This window comes from Tamandua tetradactyla, chromosome 20 (assembly GCF_023851605.1).
Source record: "Tamandua tetradactyla isolate mTamTet1 chromosome 20, mTamTet1.pri, whole genome shotgun sequence".
NCBI lineage: Eukaryota > Metazoa > Chordata > Mammalia > Pilosa > Myrmecophagidae > Tamandua > Tamandua tetradactyla.
In genome coordinates, this window is record NC_135346.1 from 27038509 (window position 1) to 27055827 (window position 17319).

Here is a 17319-nt window from a genome sequence, read left to right on the forward strand (position 1 = left end):
AATATAGAATTTAGGTGATGAAGAAGGGAGCGATTGAAGAGATGACGTATTACAGATATCTTTTAAGGAGTGGGGGGCGTTACTGAGGTTGCCAATGCACACCCCAAGTGAGGAAATAATGGATTGCATGGTGAGACCAGGTTTTGTACTATTCCAAAGGCATTGGGAGGGATTGTCTTCATCAGAAGTATTGTAGGTGCCATTAATGGGTACGACATCATAATAAGGAGGCTGGGCAGAGAGACATAGCCAACAGCTGTGAGTCATGTTACGCTGGGAGGAGTTTAATGCAGCGAAAGCAGCTTGGACCAGCGGCCAGAGTGAGTTATTGGTCCGAGCGGTTTGGGCAAGCCTGTTTTGTTTGAGGATGATGGTGCTGAGGTGGGAGTAGAAGAGTTATTGCGATTATTTTTATTTGGCTTGCGAGAAGGAGCAGCTGGAGCTTGGGGTGCAAGCACTTTATTTGGCCCAACAGCAGATGTTTGCTGAGGTATTTCCTTTTTTATTTGGAGGAGGCATCCTGGATCAACTCCTTCTATATAGAGCCTAAATCCCCAAGTCCGGCCGATAAGCCATGATATATCATGAGGAAGCAGAACCGTGAGATTCAAAAAGTGACACATTTGTGAATTTGAAGATAAATATGTTATAGTATTTTTTGGTGGAGTACAGGGCTTTCCAGACCCTGTATTTTTGTTCCAATTTATTTTAAGAATGCGGTCGGGGATTGGAGGCTCCCAGGAAGTGGCCAGAGATTCACATCCCCAGTGGGCACAATAATACTGATTGGAGGCATTGCAATAAGGTTTTCCAGGATTTGAGGCTGGGCACATATAACAGTTAGCTGAATAATTTTTTTGTGCGTGAGGGGGTTGGCAAAGGTCATATAGGTTCTGAGAGAAGGTAGGAGCGTTTGCGGTGGTTTTAGTTTCGAGGATTTTTGAATTGTCCCACTGTATTAAGCTCTATTTCCAAGGTTGATGGGGATTGGACTGGCCGCTGAGGGGGGAGGCATTTAAATGATTAAGTATACCTTGTAAGAAAAGGCATAAGGTGGTGACCTTAAATGGTGTTAGATTTGGCAAAGTCATATTATAGAAGGTAGCAGGCCAGCAGGAAAATGCACCCTATAGCGCACAGATATGTTTTTGCTATTAAAATTTTTCAAAGGGATTCCAATCGTACGGGGCAAGTATTGCTAGTCCGGCTGCAAACAGCAGGGCTAGAAGACTAATTAATGAGAACCAATAGTTTATGTGGTAGTAGTGGGGAAAAACCTGTACATGGAACTTCCTTCTTCAGCTCTTGGTTGTGTGCAGGGGTTGTTGATGTGCTGAAAGAGAAAAGAAAAACTCTTCTCAGGGTGAAGTTTTTCTTACCCTGGAAAGGTTATTGTTAGAAGGAAGGGAGGGGGGACTTTTCAGGGGTTTGCATTATTGGCAGAGAGTTGACATGTCTGATTAGCCTTTCTGGGAGCCAACGAGGGCCTTCCCTTTTTTGATCATATATGCATGCGGAGCCTCGTCCCCAGATGATAACGGGGTTGGGCCCATTCTTTTCTGATGTTAAGGGGTCGCGCCACATGACAGTGGCCTGTTGCAATTGTGTTTCGGGATGCCAGTGCCTGTCAGCTGCAGATTGTCCATTAACGTCTAGGGTTAAGAAGTTAAGAACAAAAAGAACATGGTGTAAAAGGTCTCGGGGACGTTGTTTTGTGAGGTTGAGGGTGCTTTCGGCTAGGCGGCATAGGGCATTTTTTAGGGTGTGGTGTGCCCGTTCTACCATTCCCTGGCCTTGGGGGTTATATGGAATTACTGTAATATGCTTAATGTGCAATTGTTGACAGAGGTTTGGAAGTTTTTTCCAGTATACCCAGGTCCGTTGTCTGTTTTAATGAGTTTAGGTTGGCCCAAAATGGTGAAGCAATGTAGCAAATGAGAGATAACATGTTTTGAAGCTTCTCCTGTTTGTAAGCTAGCTTGAATGAATCCACTGTATGTGTCAACGCAGACATGAACATATTTGAGTTGTCCAAAACTGGCAAAATGGGTGACGTCCATCTGCCAGATTTCATTTGGGATGAGTCCTTTTGGATTGACTCCCAAATGAGGGACTGGCAGCTGGGTTACACAGTTTTTGCATGCCTTAACAATTTTCCTTGCCTGTTCTCTTGTTATGTGGAACTTTAGGTGAAGAGTGTTCACATTTAGGTGGTGTTGAGCATGGGCTTGGGAAGCTAAGGCTAGAGGATCACTGAGATTGGGACATATCAGCTGAGTGGCAGCATCTGCCAGCACGTTGCCTTCTGTTAGAGGGCCTGGTAGGTTTTGGTGGGCACGGAGATGTCCTATAAAAAAGGGGTGCTGTCATTTAAGGATTAATTTTTGTAGTTCTGAGAACAAGGGGGCTGCATTGGTAGATGGTTTAATAAATGGAGCTGTTTCCAACAGTGGAACAGATAGGGCTATATATGCACTATTGGTGTATAAGTTAAAGGGTTGCTCTCGAAGGAGAGAAAAGACTTGTATGACCGCATAAAGTTTGACAAGTTGAGCCGAGGTGTAGGGGGAAAAAATGGACAAAGTTTGGCCTTGGATAACATATGCCGCAGTCCCATTTGCTGAACCGTCTGTAAAGACTAAAAGAGCTGAATCTATTGGGTTGGTTTTAGTGACTTTCGGGAAGGTGAATGGATGAATTTTAGCAAATTGGATTAATGGGTCGCTTGGGTAATGGTTATCAATATTGCCTAGAAATGAAGAGCATGCGATAGTCCATTCATCATTGGTTTGGAAAAGGCAATGGATTTGGTCTTGAGTATATGGAATGATAAGGGAATCGGGATCTTTTCCAAATAGTTGGCGACTAGTTTGTCAGCCTTTTGTTATTAAGGCAGCTACGAGAGAAACGTATGGTGAGAGCACTTTTGTTGGAGTAGCAGGGAGGTGAACCCAGAGCAATGGGTGGCCTCGCCCGTTTGAGTGTCCTAAGTTGGATTGCCAAAATACACCTGTAGGCGTGTGGGTCGTGGCAAGGATTATAAAATGTAAAGGCTGGTGGTAGTTAACTTGATAACGAGTTTGATTTTGAATGGCTTGATTTATGGTAGTAAGTGCCTGCATTGCTTCTGGAGTTAGGTTCCTGGGAGAGGAGGGATTTGCGTCTCCTCTCAAAATATTATTGAGTGGCACAAGAGTTTCAGTAGGTAGTTTTAAGTAGGGGCAAAGCCATTGGATGTCTCCTAAGAGTTTTTGGAAGTCATTCAGCGTTGTTAAATGAGAAGTTCACAACTGAATGCGGGGTGTTAGAACTTGCTGGTGCCAAAGTTCAAACCCCAGATAAGAAAAAGGGTCTGAAGTTTGCACTTTGTCAGGGGCTATCTGAAGACCTCTTGTTGTTAAATTATTGAGAAGGCCCTGAAAACAAACATGTAGTTTAGATATGTCTTGGCCTTCTAACAGGATATCGTCCATGTAATGAAGAATGTAGATTTGTGGCCATAATTGTCTGATAGGGTTAACGGCTTCAGCAACAAACTTTTGGCATAACGTTGGACTGTTGGCCATGCCCTGTGGTAAAACTTTCCACTGAAACCGGGGCATAGGGCTTTGAAAATTAGTTTGAGGAACACTAAAAGCAAAATGTTGCCTGTCTTCTGGGTGAAGAGGTATGGAGAAGAAACAATCTTTTAAATCTATAACTATTTTGTGAAAACCAATGGGGATAGCAACTGGTGAAGGGAGACCAGGTTGTAGCACCCCCATAGGTATCATTGCTTTGTTTACAGCTCGTAAATCTTGTAGCAATCTCCATTTGCCTGATTTCTTTTTTATGATAAATATAGGAGTGTTCCAAGGGGACTGAGTAGGTTCAATATGTCCGGCATTAAGTTGTTCCTGTACTAACTCTATAGCCACTAGGGTCTTTTCCTGAGTTAGGGGCCATTGATCAACCCATACTGGTTCTGTGGTCTTCCAGGAAATTTTTTCAGCATGGGGTACAGGGATGTCAATGGCCATCAGGTTAAATTTTGGGAGAGTCCGAGTCCTGCTTTGGCTGTATTAGGTATTACAGAGATGGGTTGTTTTATTCCCTGATTAGACTTGCCTAAGCCCTTGCCGGGGAGAAAATTCACGTTGAGCATTTGGGCAGTAACAGCATCATTGGGGCTGCACATAAAAACTTTCATTTGGGCTAAGATATCTCTGCCCCAGAGATTAACGGGGAGATGGGGGATAATATATGGCACAACCGTACCAGCATTCCCTTCCTCATCTTCCCATTTCAGAACTTGCGAACTTTGCAAAGGATTTGTGGCTTCCCCTATTCCCTTAAGGTGGGTAGCGGCGGCCGTGAGCGGCCCGGTCTTAGGCCAGTGATTTAAGGATAAAACTGTGGCATCAGCTCCTGTATCTAAGATTCCTTTAAATGGTTTACCATTTAGTTTAAGTTTTAGGGTGGGCTGATTATGGGATATTGGCTGTGCCCAGAAAACGTCAGAAGATCCGGGGCCCTCAGTGGGGCACTGGAGTCTTTTGAAGTTGGAGTTGATATGTTGAAGGTGGAGTATTACAAGTTGTGCTATTCGAGTGCCAGCAGAAATAGGGATAATGTTATTTGAGGTGGTTGCAAGTATTTGTATTTCACCTTTAAAGTCATTATCTAGTATACCTGGGATGATTTGGACTCCATGTAAGGTGACACTAGCCCTTCCTAAAATGAGACCAAAAGTATTTGGGGGCAGTGGTCCATAAACTCCTGTTGGTATGAGGAGAGGACTGGTTTCTGGGGTTAATATTGATTCAGAGGTGGCACAGAGGTCCAGTCCTGCGCTCCCTGCAGTTGCCCTCCAGAGGTCTGAGATACAGCAGCATGGTTTATGGTCAGGAGTGCAGGTACTGCAACTGGGGATGGAGGAAAGAACCGTATTGCCTCTGGGTTCGCTCTGGTTGGGGCCTGGGGCCGGCCCCATTGGGAGTTTCCCTGGGGCTAGGGTTTTAGGGGTTGGCCGTTCATGTCAGCTCGAGAATGGCATTCAGCTGCCCAATGGAACCCCTTTTTACAGCGGGGACAAATAAAGGGTGGCAATGGAGATTTTCTAGTGGTGGGTAAGGGGGAATTGATTCGTGGCACGGGCAATTTTTTGAGAAGTGGTCAGGTTGTTTACAGTTGTAGCATGTCGGGGATTTTGTTTTCACTGTGAAATTTTGAAGGGCAGCACCAATGGCTATCCCAAGAGTTTGAGTTGGCCCGATACCGGAGCAGAGTTTTATATAATTACTGAGGTTGGTATTGCGGAAAGGGCGGATTGCTGCCTGGCAAGCACTATTAGCATTTTCATAAGCGAGATGTTTAATAAAATTGTTTTCGCTTTTGCCACCCCCAAATAGGCGTTCAGCCGTGTTTTGAAGACGGCTGAGGAAGTCGCTATATGGTTCATCAGGCCCCTGTCTTATTTTAGCGAGAGAGGAAGTGATGGCGCCCTTTTGCGGAAGTGCCTTCCAGGCTTTAAGAGCCGCTGCTTGCACTTGGGCAATAAGTCCCGAGGGAAAATTAGCTTGCTTTTCGTTTTGATGATAGGGATTGTGGCCTAAAATTTTTTTTAATGTTCAGCTCTTAGAGGCGGCCTTATTAGCGTTCCGAGAGGCATATTTTTTACAATGTTCCTCGTAATCTGATTTCCACAATAGGAAATCACCACCGGACAGGACAGCTCTGGCTAATTGTGACCAATCATTAGGGGTAAGGTCCCCTTCGCTAAGGCTCTCTAATAAAGCAAGCGTGAAGGGGGCGGTAGCGCCATAGTCATTCGTTGCTTTTTTTAGTTTCTCTAAATATTTGAGACTGAGTTTTTTATATTTTGCTGCTGGGGCGGAACTGGCCTCTCCCTGTTCTTTTCCCTGTTCCTCTTCGCTAGGGGGATTAGACTGGTCATCTCCTTCACTATCGCTTTCCGACCCAGAGTGAGTTTGAGATTCAGCAGCAGGGGGTTTGGCTTAACTGCGTGTGATGGGAAAGGTGTATAAACCACTAGGGTGTGCTGGTGAGTCGTTTTTGAAAAATGTTATATCTGCTAGCTCGTGAGTAACTGCGTTAAGTTCTTTGAGGAGGGTCTCTCCTTTCATACAAAAGTGCTCTTAATGAGGCGGCGTGTAGCCTGAAGTTTTTTGTTGCTCCTTTTAAATCTGCCTGCGGTGGTTGGGTTATGGCAGGGCAGAAGAAGGGTTTTGATGTAGGGAGCTCTTTAGATAAGGGGGCATATGGTGGGGGCTGAAAGGGGGGGAGGAACTCAACCTCCAAAGGGGGAGGGAGTTCGACTTCCGTCTCATTTTTATGCTGATCAAGATAAGATGAGATTGCCTGGTTAGATGGGGTTTTTGCTCTTTCCATGTCCGTGCCTTCACTTGGGGTTTTTTCGGGCATATCAATAATAATTGAGCAGCATTCTGACGCGGGACGGGAGTGCTCTGATGCAGGGTGGGGGTGTTCTCTTAAAGCTTCTTCCCCTTCTTTACAGAGCTTTTGAATATCTGGGGCTAAAGGATGGACTTTTAGAATTTCATCAACTAGGTTCCAGTAAGTAAAAGCAGTAACCGGGACCTTTTCAGGACCGAAGGTTCAGTAGTAGTCTTTTAGACAATCTCCGACCTTAGCCAGCATTGCTGGTCTATAGTACCTTCCTGAGGAAACCAAGGGCAAGTTTTTAATAGGAAATAAAAGAAATATGTGAGATCTTTTTTCTTAACTCTAGTTCCTCGTGCCTTGCGAGACTGCTTTACTTGACTAACATATAATTCATGTTGGGAAGTTGCTTGTCCCATGATGAGGGTGGGGGGATTACGAACTTACCTCTCACTTTTCTTCTTTTCTTTTTTCTTCTTTCCTTTCGCAGTCACTGATCAACTGCTAAACGGATCTGTCTTGCGATCTAGTTACTTCGCGGCGATCTCTGCTGAACGGATCTGTCTCGAGAGCGAGCTGCTTCGCAGCGATCTCTGGAATGCAACAGGCCTGTCTCCTTGAGTGCGGCGTTCCGTCCCTCACAAGGCTGGGGCCCCACGCTGGACGCCAGTTGTCCCGGCCCGCGGGACGATCAACCGAGGCTCTAACTCCTGTGAGGGAAGAATGGTATGGGACAAGAGACACGAAGAACGACAGCAAGGCAAGTATTCTGATCAAGCTGCAAAATTTTATTGAGGAGGCTGGGTATATATACTCTAGAAGGAGAGGGGGTGGCTAGTAGGGACAGTGGTGATCTGGAATTGGTGACTGCTGTTGCTAGGGTGGATGGCAGAAATACGGTTAGTACTTTTGGCGCGAACTACTATTACTTCCATAAAGAAGGCTGATTATAGCTTAGGCTGCTCTTTCTTACAGCCTTGGTGGCCATGTTGCATGTTTCCGGCATCGCTGAGGGTGGAATTTATACATGCTACTTTAATTGTCCCCAACATTTAGGGATACCCAAATCAATAGGCCATGCCCTCGATCATGAGGTTTACTCTTGTGAAGCTTATGTAGGTAGCAGAGAAGCTTAGACTACCTATAGGCATGCCTAAGAGTTACTTCTGGAGGACCTCTGTTGTTGCTCAGATGTGGCCTCAGTCTCTCTAAGCCAAACTCTGCACGTGAAATCATTGCCCTCCCCCCTACATGGAACATGACACCCAGGGGTGAAAGTCTCCCTGGTGACATGGGAGAGAACTCCCTGGGATGAATCCAGAACTGGCACTGTGGGATCAACAATTACATTCTGACCAAAAGAGGGAAACAAAGTGTAATTAATAAAGTATCAGTAGCAGGGAGTGTCAAATAGAGTCTTAGAGACTACTCCGGAGGTTGCTCTTATGCAAGCTTCAGTTAGACCCTTCTACCTATTATAACCTGTCAACCTACAACCAGGACCATTTCAGCCAATCTTAAAGAACACCCAGGGCAAATATAAGATTCCACAAGGGTTCCAGGCACTAGAGTAACTTTCCAGAAACCTACAACTTCCAGATGGGTCCCTGGTCCAGACAAGTCCTGAAACCTAGCTCAGAACATCAGATAGTTCCATCTCCATACCCCATATTAGTGACAGACCCTTCCAACATGAAAAATTCAGAATTGTCATAGCCCAAACAACCCCAAAGAGAGGTAAGGAAAGATCAAAGGTGATGGTGGAATTATATATAGAAGATAGGACTTAACAAAAGAATATGAATGCTGAATCATTAATTTAATATCTCTTTTGGTCTACCTCCAGTATTTTAGAGCAGCTAGAAGCAAAAACCTAAAATTGTAACCATGTCAATGTCTGAAATATGTCCTACAACTAATTGTGGTGCTGTGCTTGGGAATTTATAGCTTTTTTGTATATATGCTATTGTTCACAAAAAAAAGAAGGAAAAAAAGTCGATTGTAATGATAAAAAAGTATTTAAGCCCTCTAGCCTCCCATATTCTGGAGCAGCTACAAGGAAATACATGAGAGGATCGTATGGTAGCCCATGACAAACTCTGGGATCTGTCCTGTAATCAGTTTTTGAAGAATGCTTTGAAAACTATTGTTTTTTTTCTTTGCTTTGTATATATGTTATACTATACAATAAAAAAGTTAAAAAAAAAAGTCAACAAGAGTGATGTTGATTGGGGTTTAGCAAATCATGGCAATTAGCACTATCTAACTGAAGGTTGCATAAGAATCACCTCCAGAATAGCCTCTTGACTCCATTTGATATCTCTTGGCCACTGATGACTTATTACACTTCTTTACCCCTTTTTGGTCAGGAAGGCTATGTTGATCCCAAGGTGCCAGGGTCAGACTCATCCAAAGGAGTCATGTCCCATATTGTCAGGGAGACTTTCACCCCTGAATGGTTTGTACCACATAGGAGGGAGGGCATTGATTTTCCTTGCAGAGTTGGAGAGAAAGAGAGAGAGAGAGAGGGAGGGAGGGAGGGAGGGAGGGGGAGAGAGGGAGGGAGAGAGAGAGAGGGAGAGAGAGAGAGAGGGGGAGAGAGAGAGGGGGAGGGGGAGAGGGGGAGGGGGAGAGGGGGAGGGGGAGAGGGGGAGGGGGAGAGGGGGAGGGGGAGAGGGGGAGGGGGAGAGGGGGAGGGGAGAGGGGGAGGGGGAGAGGGGGAGGGGGAGAGGGGGAGGGGGAGAGGGGGAGGGGGAGAGGGGGAGGGGGAGAGGGGGAGGGGGAGAGGGGGAGGGGGAGAGGGGGAGGGGGAGAGGGGGAGGGGGAGAGGGGAGAGGGGGTGGGGGAGAGGGGGAGGGGGAGAGGGGGAGGGGGAGAGGGGGGGGGGGGAGAGGGGGAGGGGGAGAGGGGAGGGGAGAGGGGGAGCGAGAGAGAGAGGGGGAGAGGGGGAGAGAGAGAGAGAGAGAGAGAGAGAGAGAGGGACGAGGGGGAGAGAGAGAGAGAGAGAGAGAGAGAGAGAGAGAGAGAGAGAGAGAGAGAGAGAGAGAGAGAGAGAGAGAGAGAGAGGCAACTCTTAGGCCTCAATATGGGTAAAATAGGACTTGCCTATTTTCTTGGGAGTCCCCCATGGTTGAACGGGTACCCAGGGTTTCCCAGATGGGAGAGTTTAATAGTTCCATATACATATGGATTAGAAGGTCTTGTTCCTGTTCTGGACTCCAGGAGTTTGGCCTGTTTAAATGAGCTATCCAGACAGGTTGGTTTAGATTATGTGTTACAGAAAATTTAGGTTCTAGACACAATAAACCTCTCCGTCTTTGATTTCATACAGTAGGTGAAGGTCTAGAGTACAAACACTTTCATCTTTTACCCTGCACTAATTTACCTTAGCCCCAGCCAGATTGGGCTTTGTTATAAACTCTAATTGCAGCCCGATGTCTATTTTGGCAACTTTAACTGTTATTATACATAGCTATGCTAACTTTCAGGACTTCAGCACTCCATTTCTGGGACCTAGGTGTCACAGAGCTACTCAAAGTTCCAGGGAAACATTGATGATACACATATAGCTCAGTGTCTCAGAATCCAAAAATACATCCACAACTTTAGACCAAATGTGGCTACTTTAAGGACCCTCAATCTAGTCTCCCTTTTTCTCGTAAGTATTTTCTGAGAGAGACCTTAGTATATTTGTTCTTTTGTTTCTGGCTTATTTTGCACAACGCATTGTCCCCAATGTTTACTCAGCTCATTGTGTGCCTCTTGATGTCCTTCCTTTTAGTAGCCGCACCAAATTCCATCATATAAACGTATTACCCTTCGCCACTGTGCTTCTCAGTCATTGTATCCTTCAGCTCCCTCCCTTTATTGGAAATCATGGATAATGTCCAAAATAAACAAATCATGTCTTATATATCTTTATTTGGTTGTACAATCAGCAGCGCTCTCAATTTTAGACAATTTTCATTGGTTCATAATGACAAAAAGAACCTCAATAGCCACTTTTGAAGATGACTTCATGGCCTGGGCTTACAGTCCTGATGATGTTAGTCTTAAGCTAACAATGTCAATTCTTTTCACTTTTATATACTCATTTTTTTTTGCTGCTTTTTATTATTATTTTTTTTGTTTTCAATATTAATTTTTTAAGTCAATTGGATAAGGATGGTATTTGCTTTTCTGCTCTGTACAGCTCTATACATTATCAGTATCTGGGGAGCTATCATGCTTTGACTATAGGAAAGTCCTTATGTTTTATTATAAAACTGCCTTGAGAGTGGTGCAACGGTGGTTCAGTGGCAGAATTCTCACCTGCCATGCCAGAGACCCAGGTTCGATCCCTGGTGCCTGCCCATGTGAAAGAAGAAAACAAACAAAAAAAAAACTGCTTTGAATCCCTAACTTTTTTCTTACATTCAATAAAAATGGTCCACTGTAGAATAGCTGTGTAGATGCAGCTTAGGTTAGATATTTGCAGTAAATTTTAAACAATTATGGAGTGCAAAGTAAATGAATTTCAAGAACATATTTATGTGAATAAGCTATAGCAATGAAACACTGATCATATATACATTATCAAATACATATATACACATGTGTATAACACTTTATAAATATAAGATGTAAATATCCTAATATATCAATATAAATAAAATAATAAAAATATCATATAATAAAACTGTCACTACATCTGCAAGGAGTTTCTTCCACTCATTCTGACAGTCTCTTTTCTGACAGTTTATATATGACAGTGGGCTCAGCAAGCAGAGTTCTTGCCTGCCATGCCAGAGACCTGGGTTTAATTTCCAGTGTCTGCCCATGCAAAAAGAAAAAAAAAATGCTATATATGCCAGTGGCTCAGTTTCTATAAGATATTCATTTCAGCTATGGTGACTGGTCTATAATGAGCCATCTATACTAGTATTATTTCCAAAAGAATTGGCCAAGACTTTGGGATACCTGCCTCTAAGATAGAGAAAGGTATCTATCCCTACCACTCTTAGACTCCAGTTTGTTCAAATGTCATATCTTTAGTGGATTTTAACCTTCTCTCCCTTCCCCAATTAATTATACTCAGAACTCTGAGTTCAACCATTACCACATTTTATCACAGCTGCTTTTGAATTTTAATCAAGTTTTAGTATAGCATAAAAATTGAGACATAATCTACATATAAAATTCACCATTTAAAAATGTACATTTAGTGGTTTTGAGCCCCACTACAGTTTCATTGAAACAAGGTTGTGTGTCTATAACCCCTCTAATTTAGGAATGTTTTCATCATCCCAAAAAGAAACCCTATATCCATTAGCAGTTACTTCCCATTTTTCACTCCTCTCTAGTATCTGGCAACCACTATTCTACTTTCTGTCTTTAGATTTCTCTTTTCTGGACATTTCACATAAATGGAATCATACAACGTGTGGCCTTTTACTTTGGTTTCTTTCATTTAGCATGTTTTCAAGGTTCATCCTTGTCATAGGATACATTAGTACTCCATTCCTTTTCTTACAGCTGAATATTGCTCCATTGCATGAATATACCACAATTTGTTTAACCATTATCAGTTGATGAACATCTGCATTGTTTCTACCTTTCGGCTTTTTATGGATAATACTGCTAACAGCATATTCACGTATAAGTATTTGTGTGGACATGTTTTCATTTCTTTTGGTTCATGATGTTTAAGAGCAGGGCTTTGCTGCCAGACTGCCTTGGGTTTAAGGTCAGGCTGTCATTTAGTACGTTACTCCTTTGCAACTTCAACTGTTACTTGTAAATTGTGGCTAACCACAGTATACATCCTTTAGTGTCTGAGAGGCTTAAAAAAAAACAAAACAAAACTGGAAAGTGCTCAGAAGAGTATCGGGTATATGTGATAAGCTCCGGGTAAAACTGAGCTATTATCATCATTATCCATATTTTGATCCTTATTCTCAAAGATAAGATTCACCTTTATTGTGTCTGAAACCCTAGGGCATAATTTTTTTTCTTTAATAAAAAAAGTGTAATATATAATCAGAATTCCTTTAGGGCATCAGGGTGTGCTAATTCCAGACAAGCGTATTTTGAGATTGAAGTAGAGATGCTTTAAACTTTGAAGTTATATAAAGGCTTGTCTTCCTCAACTTACCTATCTTAATGCAGCAATTTATAACATTCGTCAGCCTGCCGCTAATAACAGTGTAATTTGGGAGGTATTCTTGTAGTTATTAATATATTAATAATATGGCTACAACCAGACCGTGATTCAGGACGTCTATTCCAGTGAAGCTGGGAAAATGCTTATTCTCCCAGCAACTCTGTGATTGGTTTGGGCGCCACGCCAGCCGATTTTTGATTGGCTCACGCAGTGGAAACGGTCCGGGCCTGAGCTACTTGTGACCAATATGGCTCCACAATTGGCTCTCTTGGAAGATGGCAGACACGTGGCTAGCGCGAGCGGTGAAGTACGTGGGAGGACTTAGTTTCGCTTACCGCTAGAGGGCGAAGGCCGTTCCCCGTTGCTACAGTCGCCTTTCCCATAAAGCCTCACAGCGACCAATCAAGGGGCTGTCTCTATACCGCTTTCAAAGTCGGCGGGTCCTTTGTCCAATAGGAAGGAGGAGACCGCCTCCAGTTCGAAGATTGATGGACAACGTCTCCAATTCGTTAGTAGATCTCTGCTATCTCCGCCTCGCTCGCACGCGACTGACGGTCCTCCCAGCCAATAGGAAACGCCGGGCCGGCGGGTGGATGATCGCGGCTTTCTGTAATGGCGGAGCGTGGCGGGGACGGGGGGGACGGTGAGCGATTCAACCCGGGGGAGCTCAGGTAAGGCGCGCTGCCCTTCCTCACATTTCGGCGCGCTGGAGTGTTAGGGGCCAGGCCTGACGCGCTGAGAGTCGGGCTGGAGAGTGGGTCGCGGAGCCGCGGTGGCCGGGCACCAGGACCGCATGGAGCTAAAAAAGGGGGAAGGGGAAGGTGGCTTGAATGAGAGCGGGACCGGGCCTGAGCCGCGGAGTCCGGCGCCTTCTTGGGGAGGTCCCTTTTCCTTTCGAGGGCCCCGCCGCGTTTCGCGGCCCGCACGGGTCTGCGCTCCTGCCTGGGGGCCCCGCCGCTACCGCGTGCTGCTCCGCCTTGGCGGTCCTCAGCCTGCCTCCCCGCCACGCTCCGCCGCGGGCCCAGTTTTCTTCGTCGATGCCTCTCCACCCTGCAGTTGTCTTCCCTGGACCTCGCACCACATTAGCTCACTCTTCTCCACGCACTCCGCGGTCCTTTGAATCTCCACGTTTTGCCTTTTTCCTTCATCTCCCATATCCTTTTTAACATCGGTGGCTTGCTTCCTTCCTCTTATCTCTTTACTCCTTATTACCCGGGGGTTGTGAATAATAACAAAAGAAGCAGTCGTCTGTTAGATGCGTACTGTGTGCCAGTGAGCTCTTTACTTAGGTGTGTCGTTTAATACAACCGCCGTTTTGAGTTTTTGCTATTGTCATTTTTTAGGCCACCGACCCGAGTCACCTTCAATTAAGTTACTTTGCTGTCTTGCGGGTGAGGAAACTGAGCCACGTAGAGGTTGAGTTAGTAGAACAAGGTCATAGGTGGAGTTGTGGCTCCAGGAAGTGGCTCGAACCCAGGCAGTCCAGCTCCAGAGCCCGCGATCTTGATAGTTCTACTATACTTTCTCTAAAGAGTGCAGTTACCTTTCTTCCCCTAGAACCTCAGTGCCAATGAAATCTGTCATTAAAATTTGATGAAGTAAAGATGTCCTGGAAAAAATCTCTTAATGGTTTTTTCGGAAAAACAGGTCCTATGCTTTATGTGCATATGATAAATTTTCTTTTCTGGATGGGAAACAATGTCATTTCAAATGTTGATTCCCCATTCTGAACTATACCATTGTCGGCATCTGAAAATGGGGAAGAGCAGTGTAGATTATTAGGATTCAGTAATATTTTCTAGTCCTTATTTAAAAAAAATGAACTTGTTTATGGAAATAGGTATTGTTATGCAGGGTTTCAGGAGAAAATGATTTCTCTTAGATTCTGAATTGTTACACGTAAAAAATCCGTACTTTGGCAAGAATAAAATCTTATTTGTAGATAAATTTCAAAGCCTCTAAACTCCATTTGTACACTTTAATAAGGTGTGATCAAAGTGCATTGTCAGGTTTTTCAGTATTAACAATGGAAGGTTTAATTCTGTTTCTGATAATTTAAAGAATGTCACTTAGCTAGTCTCTCATATATATTGCAAAACTGAATTGAATAGAATTTTAAATGAAGTGTTTTATTGCAAATGTTGTATACCTTAGTCTCTTGGATTAGAAGTGTTTCCAGAGCATATGGTATAGACCTATTGTAGCATTTCTCATGATTGAGGAGAAATTAGCTGTTCATATGTCCTCTTCCATGGCAGAAATTGGGACTTACTTTTCGGGTTTGTGTCCTGAATGTGTTTCATGGTGTGTCTGTCACAGTACCTGGCGAGTAAGGAGTTGAGTAGACATGGTGAATAAACGAAAGTAGAAGATTTAGAGAATTCACTTATTGAGCCAATGTATATTGTATGGCGTGTAACAGTTACTGACCTAGGTGCTGGCAAAGAGAGCTCTTCTCCTCAAGGAACTTCCATTCCAATTAAGACTGATCTAAATTCTAAACTGAACCAACTACAACAAATGAAGAAATGAGCCTGCGAATATGAAGTGACTTAGGCAAATCGCTAGGTATTTGGCAGGGTCTGGACTAAAACCTGTGTCCTCACTCAGTCTGCTATGTAATTTACTTGCTATGTGTATCTGTAGGCTAGAGGGTAATATTTTTCTATTCATTTGCAATTTTGCCTCCTCAATGGAGGGAATGCATATTTAGATAGAGTACCTCCACAGAAATATATTACATTTGTATTTCCATGGTCTTGCGAAAATGGTTTTGCATTTCTGTTCGTGAAAATGGCTTTTGTTTTTCAAAACAAAATGATATTACCTACAATGGATGGATTAGGAGATCCAAATGCCAGCCATCTCTTTATGGTTGAGGGTAGGGTATAGCTAGAATAATTTTTAGAGTCATATTTGTATAGGTCCTTTGCCCAGGATGATTTGTGGCAAGATGCTTTGTCTAAATCTCAGTTGCAGAATGGGAATAAGAATACCCTGGTGGTGTTATTTCATTAACAACCGTAAGTTGTTTTTCTGTGCTATAGTTTCTTCTGTAAAAATAGTGCTAAATTTACCTTGAGTTGTCGTGAGGATTAAAAGAATTAGTGCAGATGATGTCCACATAACCGTACAGCCATGCTGGTGTGTGTGTATTGTATATATATTTAAGTGCCTACCATTCTGGGGTGCAGAAGTATACTAGTGGGTAGAGATAGACAATACACAGGTAAACAAAAAAGTGAGGTATTTTTGTCATACTGTTTATCATAGTTGAACATTCAAATTGGATGAGGAGCCAGAGAGAGACTGGGAGGCTAGGGATGGGGAAGGAATTTGAAGTGACCTTTGAACTGAGGCTAATTAATGAGAAGTCAAACATGGTGAAGATCTGGGAAAGAGGATGCCAAGGCAGAGGGAACAGCACATTCAGAGGCTTAAAGGAGGAATGAAGTATTTTGATCAAAAAGAAGGCTGTAGAGAAGTCAATGAGGGCCAGCTCATATGGGGCCCAATAATAATTATAGTAGTAATAATAATATCTTACATTATTACTGCTATTAATACTTTTTAATACTTGGTTAGTACTATTACTGCACGAGTGCTATGGCAACAATAGTAGCAGCAATAGTTAATACTTAGTACTGATGTGCTAAGCACTGTTCCAAGTACTTTATTAACTTATTTAATCTTCGCTGCAGGTTCTGGTTAGGTTGTTGTGAGGATGGAGTGTATATAAAGAGATCTGCACATATGTGAAATGTAACTGGCAATAGGAAATGGCAGCTTTAGGCTGTTCGAGGGAATTATGTGCATTTTTGTCACCATTTTAGTGGCAGACTTGAAAACCATCAAGTAAAGTTAGCAATGAAGAGCTTTTTACAGGTAAATCACTGCTAGATTTTGTGAGGAGAGTAAAACTATACCAGGTACCATCCTAAGTGATTCTCAAGGATCATCTCATTGAACAGACATGATGAGATAGGTTTAATTTCTATTCCCCACTGTTTAACATCTGAGGAAACTGAGACTCAGAAATTATGTGACTAGCCTGACATCAAATGACAGAGCTCTGATTTGACTTTCGTGATTCTAGATTCCAAACCCTTACTTCAAGCTATAACCAGGAAGCATGAAATTTCGAAGAGATCATACAGATTTTTTTGCAAAGCCAGAGACAGACCAAAAAGGAATCTAAGATTAAGGTACATTATCAACTCAAGGCTGAAACAGTGACTATCCTTGGTGATTAACTTTTTTTCTCCCTCAAAGATTAAGGCATTCCTTCAGTAACAGTGGCAGTATATCTCTTGGGGATGCATACAATTTGAAAAAGACCCTGTGATTATTCTGATAGTGTCAATACCCTTTTTTGCAGTCACTATTTTTAACTTACTAGAATCTTTGGAGCATAGGATCATTTGTACGTTTGGTTAAATACACTTGGTATAGTAGATTTATTTAGAGTCCTAGTATTCTAGGGTAAAGAATGTAATTGTTAATCCTTTCTTGGGGATAGAGATGTAGACTTCATGTAAAATGCAGAGATTTATAATAGCTACTGGGAAGCATGTATGATAGGTGCTCAGTGAACTGACTGGCAGATTATAGTAGAAATAATACGATTCTGTATACCCTACTTGTAAGGTAGCTTAGGTTCAGTATCACCTAGAAATTCATTAGTTCACTCAACAAGTATTTGTTGAGCACCTACCATGTGCAGGCCTAACTGTATGCTGGGGATGCAGGTGTGAACAGGACAGACAGAATTCCAC

At 43.3% G+C, this 17319-nt stretch overlaps 1 protein-coding gene across 19 annotated transcripts in view; it reads left to right on the forward strand.

Annotated features, from left to right (window-relative positions):
* The first annotated feature begins 238 nt into the window (after positions 1-238).
* TCERG1 (transcription elongation regulator 1) overlaps positions 239-17319 on the forward strand; it is a 77632-nt gene continuing 60551 nt past the window's right edge. For 7 of the 19 annotated variants that reach the window (XM_077137325.1, XM_077137330.1, XM_077137333.1 and 4 more), the window contains exon 1: positions 13097-13215. In XM_077137325.1, the coding sequence (XP_076993440.1) occupies positions 13157-13215 (59 nt within the window). In that variant the 5' untranslated portion in view covers positions 13097-13156. Of the gene's footprint in view, positions 321-5500; positions 5743-5917; positions 6044-6892; positions 7163-13096; positions 13216-16206; positions 16750-17319 lie in introns of those variants that run through there. The other 12 variants (XM_077137324.1, XM_077137329.1, XM_077137332.1 and 9 more) reach the window with 6 other exon arrangements.